This window comes from Catharus ustulatus, chromosome 33 (genome assembly GCF_009819885.2).
Source record: "Catharus ustulatus isolate bCatUst1 chromosome 33, bCatUst1.pri.v2, whole genome shotgun sequence".
Lineage (NCBI taxonomy): Eukaryota > Metazoa > Chordata > Aves > Passeriformes > Turdidae > Catharus > Catharus ustulatus.
The window spans coordinates 376,217-384,808 of record NC_046253.1 but is presented as its reverse complement, the minus strand read 5'-3'; the positions used below and the strand labels follow the sequence as shown (position 1 = coordinate 384,808).

Genomic DNA, 8,592 nt, shown 5'->3' with positions numbered 1-8,592 from the left:
TTCCACCCCCTCCTCTGCCCCAATAAAAATGGAGCTGAGACCCCCCTGTCCCGCTGTTCTGGGGGAGTGGGAGCAGAGTGGGGGGTCCCGGTTTCTGTGGGGGTCCCGGCTGACGGAGGGGAGTGGGGAGGGGGCGATCGCGGGGTCTGGGGGCGCAGCAAAAACGCGGTGGGCCCCACCCGCTCCTTTGAGCGCCGTTGCCCTTTTAAGAGCGGGAAGGGGCGGGGCTGAGAGCCCGGAAATGTTTGTGTCACGTGATGGCGGAACCGGAAGCGCTTCCGGTCACGTGGGCGGACATGGCGGAGCCCAAGCTCCGCGTGAACGCGGCGTTCGCGGAGCGCTACGGGCGGTACGGCGGCGGGAGGAGCTGCAGCGCCGTGAGGGAGCGGGAACGGGAACGGGAATGGGACCGGGAACTGGGAACGGGACCGGAATGGGGAAATGGGAGGGAACGGGCGGTACCGGGAGGAGCTGCAGCGCCGTGAGGGAACGGGAACGGGAACGGGACCGGGAATGGGACCGGGAATGGGATCGGGAATGGGAGCGGGACTGGGAATTGGAGGAAACGGGAGGGATCGGGCGGTACCGGCGGCGGGAGAGCTGAGACACCGGAACGGGAATGGGAATGGGAACGGAACCGGGAATGGGACCGGGAACGGGACTGGGAACGGGAATAGGAAACGGGACCGGGAATGGGACCGGGAATGGGAACGGGAATTGGAACGGGGCCGGGAACGGGAATGGGACCGGAATGGACCTGGAGGGGGGAAACGGGAGGGACAGGGCGGTACCGGGAGGAGCTGAGACACCGGGAATGGGACTAGGAATGGGAACGGGAATGGGAGCGGGAATTGGGGGAACGGGAGGGACCGGGCGGTACCGGGAGGAGCTGAGACACGGAGCGGGAACCAGGACCGGGAATAGGAATGGGACCGGGAACGGGAATGGGAACCAGGACCGGGACGGGAATGGGAACCGGGAACGGGACCGGGAATTGGGGAAACGGGAGGGACCGGGCGGTACCGGGAGGAGCTGAGACACCGGGAATGGAACCGGGAATGGGAACGGGACCGGGACCGGGAATGGGACTGGAACCAGGAACGGGACCGGGAACTGGGATAACGAGAGGGACCGGGCGGTACCGGCGGCGGGAGGAGCTGAGACACCGGGAACGGGAACGGGACTGGGAATGGGAATGGGACCGGGAATTGGGGAACGGGGAGGGATCGGGCGGTACCGGGAGGAGCTGAGACAAGGGAACGGGAACCGGGACCGGGAATGGGACCGGGAATGGGACTGGGAGTGGGAACCGGGACGGGGAATGGGACGGGAACCGGGAACGGGACCGGGAATTGGGTCAACGGGAGGGACCGAGAGGAGCTGAGACACCGGGAACCGGGACCGAGCCCGGAAAGGAAGAACAGAACCAGAACCGGGGCTGGGGCTGCACTCGGAGGAACCAGAACCGGCTCCGGTCCGGTTCTGACCCCTCCCCACTCCCGGTGCCCCCCGGGCAGTGCGGGACCGTTACGGGGACAGCGGCGACAGCAGCGACAGCTCCGAGTCCAGCGGGGATGACGTGGTGAGTGGGGAGGGGTCCCGGGGGAATTGAGGGGGGTCCCGGGGGTCTCTGTGACCCCCCCTGACCCCCCCGCCAGGCTCTGGACCCCCGGGAGGAACGGGAATTTTACCGGACCCTGGCGCTGCTCAAGACGCGCGACCCGCGGATTTACCGCGAGGATTCCACGTTCTACACCCGCCAAGGTAACAAAAAATGGGGAGGGGGAAAATCCTGGGGGTCCCCAAAATCCGGGGGGGGCTCAGAAATCGGCCTGACCCCCCCCAGAGTCCGGGGAGGAGGAGGAGGAGGAGGAGGAGGAGGAGGAGGAGGGGAGGCCAAGCCGATGTTCCTGAAGGATTATGAGAGGAAAGTGGTGCTGGAGAAGGAAGGGTGAGGAGGGGGATTTGGGATTTGGGGAGGGGGGTTTTGGGATTTTTGGGATTTTTTGGGGATTTTGGGTGGATTTTTGGGGAGATTTTTGGGATTTTGGGGATTTTGGGGATTTTTGGGGGATTTTGGGGGGATTTTAGAGGGATTTTGGGGAGATTTTTGGGGATTTTTGAGGGGATTTGGGGAGGGGGATTGGGATTTGGGGGATTTCAGGAGGGGGATTTGGGATTTGGGGAGGGGATTTTTGGGATTTTTGGGGGGATTTTTGGGATTTTTGGGGAGGGGGATTTTTGGGATTTTTGGGGGGATTTTTGGGGGGATTTGGGATTTTTGGGGATTTTTGGACTTTCTGACCTCCCCCTCCCCACAGCAAATACGTAGACGAAGAAGATGAGGAAGATGAAGAAGCAGCAGCCAAGAGGAGGAAGGTCTGACCCCCTCAATCTCTCTGCCCATCCCCTCCCCAAATCCCTGCAGCCCCTCCCCAAATTCCCATTTTTCCCCCCAGGTCGAGGCCCGGAGCTACGCGGAGGAGCAGCGGGCGCTGAAGGAGAGGTGGGGGGATTTTGGGGGGTCCTGGGGGTCTCTGGGATTTGGGGGGGTCCCTGGGGGTCTCTGGCATTTTGGGAGGGGTCTCTGGGTTTGGGGAGGGGTCTCTGAGGTTTGGGCTGACCCTGATCCTCCCCCTCCCCCCGCAGCTTCCGCGCTTTCGTGGCCTGACAGCGATGATGAAGAGGAGGAAGGAGAGGTTCTACTCCGACCACGGGTCAAATCACGGCAGGAAAAAGTGAGGAGGGGTCTCGGGGGGTCTCTCTGAGGGTCTGGGGTCTTTCTCTGACCCCTTTTTCCCCCCCTCAGGAGGAGGAGGAGGAGCAATACCTGCGCTGGCTGCGGGGTCAGGCTGAGCCTCCTCCAGAACCGCTGCAGGACTTGGTGAGGGTCTGGGGGCTCTGGGGGTCTGGGGAGGTGGGGAGGGGTCTTGGGGACGACCCCCACCTCTAATTCCCCCCCGTGACCCCCTCCCCAAGGAGCCCCTGCAGAAATTCTGGTCGGACCCAGCGCTGGAACCCGGCGAGCGATTCCTGCGGATTATCTCCTGGGAACGGATTCCGCGAGGAAGAGGAGGAGGAGGAGGGGGATGAAGGGTGAGTGGGACCCCCTGGGAGCCCCAGACCCTTTTTGACCCCTGTGTGACCTCTGTGACCCCCCCCAGACCCTCCCTGGAGGATTCTCAGACGAAGGGGAGCAATTCCTGCAGCGGCAGCAGGAGTTCGAGCGCCGGCACAATTTTCGTTTCGAGGAGCCTGGAGCGGCTCAGGTGGGATTTTGGGGGGTTTTGGGGGGTGGGGAGGGGGTTTTGGGGGGGGGGGGCAGCAATTTGGGGTCTGGGGTAAAAACTGAGGGGGTCAGGGACAAGAATTGAGGATGGGAGATAAAATTTGGGGAGGGGAGTGAATCTGGATTTGTTTTCTTCCAAATCCGGTTTTGTGGGGTGGGGGCAATTTTGGGGGGTGGGGGCAGATTTTGGGGGGTGGGGGCAGATTTTGGGGGTGGGGGGCAACAATTTGGGGTCTGGGTAAAATTAGGGGTCAGTCAGGGCAAGAATTGAGGGTGGGAGATAAAATTTGGGGAGGGGGATTTGGGGGATGAAGTTTGGGAATCTGGATTGTTTTTTTCCAATCCGGGTTTGTGGGGTTGGGGCAGATTTTGGGGGGTGGGGGCAGATTTTGGGGGTGGGGGAGATTTTGAGGGTGGGGGGCAGCAATTTGGGGTCGGGGTAAAAATTGAGGGGGTCAGGAAAGAATTGAGGGTGGGAGATAAAATTTGGGGAGGGGGATTTGGAGGATGAATTTGGAATCTGGATTTGTTTTTTTTTTCCGGATTTGTGGGGTGGGCAGTTTGGGGGTGGGGGCAGATTTTGGGGGGTGGGGAGGGGTTTTGGGGTGGGGGGCAACATTTTGGGGTCTGGGGTAAAAACTGAGGGGGTCAGGGACAAGAATTGGGAGATAAAATTTGGGGAGGGGGATTTGGGGATGCAAAGTTTGGAAGTTCTGGATTTGTTTTTTTTTCTTCCCGGGTTTGTGGGGTGGGGGCAGATTTTGGGGGGTGGGGGCAGATTTTGGGGGGTGGGGAGGGGATTTTGAGGGTGGGGGCACAATTTGGGGTCTGGGGTAAAAATTGAGGGGGTCAGGGACAAGAATTGAGATAAAATTTGGGGAGGGGGATTTGAGGAACGAAGTTTAGGAATCTGAAATCCTTTTTTTCCAAATCCGGTTTTGTGGGGTGGGGGCAGATTTTGGGGGGGTGGGGAGGGGATTTTGAGGGTGGGGGCACCTCGGGGGGGTTGGGACACATTTTGGGGACATCCCCGGGGGTCTCTAACCCCATTTCCCCCCTCCCCAGATCCAAACCTTCCCCCGCCAAATCCCCACCTCGGTGCGGCGCCGCGACGAACGGCGCAAAGAGAAACGGGAGCAGATCCGCGAGAGGAAGAGGAAGGTGAGAAAAGCCATTTGGGGAGGGGTCTTAGGGGGTCTCCCACCTCCCCTCACCCCATTTTGTCCCCCAGGAGCGGGCACGGCGCAGGGAGGAGCTGAAGCAGCTGAAGAACCTGAAGAGGGAGGAGCTGGCGGCGAGAATCGCCCGAATCCGCGAAGCTCCGGGGGCGCAGCCTTCGGCCTCAGCCGCTCCCTGCTGCAGGAGGAGTTCGATCCTGCCAGCCACGACAGGCTGATGGCCGTGGGTGTCACCCTGGTGTCACTTTGTCCCCTTTGTGTCACCTCTGTCCCCATCTTGACCCCCCCGTTGTCCCCTAGGAGTGGTTTGGGGAGGATTATTACGGGCAGGAGGAAGAGGAGAAGCCGCAGTTTGAGGAGGAGGAAGGGCTGGATGGTGAGTGGGGGGTCGTGGGGGGGTCCTCGGGGGTCTCCTGAGTGTCACCAGCTGGGTGGCAGTGTCACTGTGTCCCCCCTGTGTCGTGCAGAGGAGTGGAATTGGGACTCGTGGACGGGGAGGGAGGAGGAGCCGCACTGCGAGGATCCGGATTTTGTGGTGAGGAGGGGGAGAGGGGAGACCCCTCCCCTTTTTGGGGGGGGTGTTCTCAAAGGTGGGACCCCCCCCAAAGCTGGGACCCCTCCTCTAAAGGTGGGACCCCTCCCCTAAAGCTGGGACCCTCCCCTTTGGGATGGGATCTTCTCAAAGGTGGGACCCCTCCCCTAAAGCTGGGACCCCTCCCCTAAAGCTGGGACCCCTCCCCTGGGTGGGATTCTCAAAGCTGGGACCCCTCCCCTAAAGCTGGGACCCCTCCCCTAAAGGTGGGACCCTCCCCTTGCAGTGAGACCCCCAGAGCTGAAGCAGAGCTCGGCACAGGGATGGGGGTCCTGAATTGGGGATGGGGGTCCTGGATCAGGGATAGGGGTCCCCGATTTGAGGTGGGGGTCTCAGATTGGAGGTGGGGGTCTCAAATAGGGGATGGGGGTCTCAGATCAGGGATGGGGTCCCAAATCAAGGATGGGGGTCCAAGATTGGGGATGGGGGTCCCGAATTGGGGATGGGGGTCCCGAATTGGGGATAGGGGTCTCGGATTGGGGATGGGGGTCTCGAATTGGAGATGGGGGTCTCAGATTTGAGGTGGGGGTCTCAGATCAGGGGTGGGGGTCCAAGATTGGGGATGGGGTCCTGGATTGGGGATGGGGGTCCCAAATCAGGGATAGGGGTCCCAAATTGGGGATGGGGGTCCCAGATTTGAGGTGGGGGTCTCAGATTTGGGATAGGGGTCCCAAATTGGGGATGGGGTCCCAGCTTGGGGGGTGCAGCCCTGCTGACCCTCCCCCCTGACCCCTGACCCCTCCCCCCCAGATGGACGCTGATTTCGTCCCCTCAGCCCCCCCAGCCCCCCGGGACCCCCGGGACCCCCGGGCCGGGCCCCCCCCGAGGTTTCCTTCGGGAAGCGGCGCCGGAAAACGCGGCTGAGGGAGGCCCTGGAGAGGGAGAAACCCCCCTTCGACCCCGGTGAGAGCCCCCAGACCCAAATCCTGAGCCCTGAGAGCCCCCAGACCCAAATCCTGATCCTGAGAAACCCCGTTCGACCCTGGTGAGAGCCCCCAGACCCAAATCCCGATCCCTGAGAAACCCCCGTTCGACCCCGGTGAGAGCCCCCAGACCCAAATCCTGATCCCTGAGAAACCCCCGTTCGACCCCGGTGAGAGCCCCAGACCCAAATCCTGATCCCTGAGAGCCCCAAAATCCCTGAGAAACCCCAAAATCCTGATCCCTGAGAAACCCCCTTCGACCCTGGTGAGAGCCCCCAGACCCAAATCCTGATCCCTGAGAGCCCCCAGAGCCCTGAGAAACCCCAGAGAGACCCCAGACCCCAGAGAGACCCCAGACCCCTGAGAGACCCCAAATCCTGATCCTGAGAAACCCCGTTCGACCCTGGTGAGAGACCCCAGACCCAAATCCTGATCCCTGAGAGCCCCAAAATCCCTGAGAAACCCAAAATCCTGATCCCTGAGAAACCCCCGTTCGACCCCGGTGAGAGCCCCCAGACCCCTGAGAGACCCCAGACCCCTCCCAGGACCTCCCAGGACCCCCCAGACTCCTCCAGACCCCCCAGACCCCCTCAGGACCCCCCAGACCCCCTCCAGGACCCTCCAGACTCTCCTGGCACCCCCTAGAACCCCCCAGACCCCCCCCAAAACCCTCTCTAGGACCCCCCAGACTCTTCCTACCACCCCCAGACCCTCCCAGACCCCTCCAGGACCCCCAGACCCCCCCCAGGACCCTGTAGGACCCCCCTGACCTCCCCCAGGACCCCTCCAGAATCCTCCAGGACCTTCCAGACTCCTCCTGGCACTTCCCAGACCCTCCAGGACCCCCCAGACCCCTCCAGGACCCCCCACACTTCTCCAGACTCCCCCAGCACCCCCGTGCCTCCCCCTCCAGACCCCCCAGACCCCCCCAGGACCCCCGTGCCTCCCCCTCCCCACAGCCTGGGCCCCTTTGAGCAGTACCTGGACGAGTTTTACGGGCTGGATTTCGAGGACACCATCGGGGACCTCCCGTGTCGCTTCAAGTACCGCCGGGTGCTGCCCTGCGACTTCGGCTCACCACGGACGAGGTGAGACCCCCCCGACCTCTGGAGGTGCTGGGAGCCCCCAGACCCATTTCTGAGCCCCCCCAAAATCTCTCTGTTCCCCTCCCAGATTTTGGCGGCGGACGACAAGGAGCTGAACCGCTGGTGCTCCTGCGTAAAACCTGCATGTACCGGTGAGGAGGGGGCTTTGGGGAGGGGTCCCGGGGGTCTCCCGTATTTTTGGGGGGCTCACGACCCCCTCCCCACGCTCAGCTCGGAGCAGGAGGAGCGGCAGGACCAGGCTAATTACAGCAGGAGGGCGCAGAAACCTGAGGAGGAAACATCAGATCCTCAGATCCCTCGTGGTTGAGTACGTGGGGAGGGGGCTTTGGGGGGGGATTTTTGGGGTGTTCAGACCCCCCCGACCCCTCCTCATTATTAAATCCCCCTCCTCACCATCACAGCCCCGAGGAGGAGGGGCAGCACCAACCAAGCCGAAATTGGGAAGAAACGCGGGAGAAGAGGAAGCGTCAAGAGGAAGGAAAAGGGGAAACCCCCCCCGAGACCCCCCTGAGACCCCTCCCCAAAATCCAGGGGGTCCCAGACGGCGGGGGGGGCCCCCCCTGGGCGGCTGTGCGTTTGGGGGGGCGGGAATTCAGCGGGAAGAGGTTGGAAGCCTTCGGCCTCAACCCCCGGCGCCTCCGGTTCCGGCAGCTCCGGAGGGAGCAGGGAAAGGAGGGGGGGGGGGGAAAAAAAGGGGGGGAGACCCCCGGGAAATGCCGGGAAAAATGGGGAGGGGTGGGAAAATGTCGGGAAGGGTGGGAAAAATATCGGGAGCACCGGGAAAAGCTCTGGGAACACTGGGGAAAATATTGGGAATACCGAGAAAAATATTGGGAATGCTGGGAAAAATATCGGGAATAACAAAAAAAATATCGGGAAGGCCGGGAAAAGCATCGAGAATATCGGGAACAACCCCGGGAATACCGGGAAAAATATCGGGAATACCGAAAAAAACATCGAGAATACTGGGAAAAACCCTGGGAATAGCAGGAAAAATATCGAGAATACCGGGAAAAACCCCGGGAACTCCGAGAAAAATATCGGGAATACCGGGAAAAATATCGGGAGCACCGAAAAAAGCCCTGGGAACACCGGGAAAAATATTGGGAATACCGGGAAAAGCCCTGGGAAGGCCGGGAAAAGCCTCGGGAATACCGAGAAAAACATCGAGAATATCGGGAAAAATATCGGGAATAGCGGGGAAAAACGTCGGGAATACCGAAAAAAACCCTGGGAGCACCGAGAAAAACTTTGGGAAGGCCGGGAAAAATCTCGGGAGCATCGGGAAAAACATCGAGAATACCGAAAAAAGCCCTGGGAAATAGCAGGAAAAATATCGAGAATACCGGGAAAAACCTTGGGAACACCGAGAAAAATATCGGGAATACCGAGAAAAACATCGGGAATACCGAGAAAAACCCCGGGAATACCAAAAAAAACCCCGGGAATACCGGGAAAACCCCAGGAACACCGAGAAAAACATCAGGAACACCGGGAAAAACAT

At 61.1% G+C, this 8,592-nt stretch overlaps 1 protein-coding gene across 1 annotated transcript; it reads left to right on the top strand.

The window, feature by feature from the left end:
* The first annotated feature begins 296 nt into the window (after positions 1-296).
* Positions 297-8,095, top strand: KRI1 (KRI1 homolog). Its single transcript, XM_033083676.1, is given in 24 exon segments — positions 297-354; positions 449-481; positions 1,518-1,582; positions 1,659-1,764; positions 1,847-1,888; positions 1,891-1,951; positions 2,322-2,379; positions 2,460-2,506; positions 2,675-2,738; positions 2,810-2,884; positions 2,980-3,056; positions 3,058-3,113; positions 3,160-3,269; positions 4,355-4,450; positions 4,521-4,605; positions 4,608-4,690; positions 4,768-4,843; positions 4,935-5,111; positions 5,822-5,968; positions 6,947-7,055; positions 7,140-7,192; positions 7,195-7,219; positions 7,299-7,390; positions 7,441-8,095. Coding segments are annotated over 24 exon segments (2,304 nt in total). The 3' UTR covers positions 7,950-8,095.
* Positions 8,096-8,592: the final 497 nt, after the last annotated feature.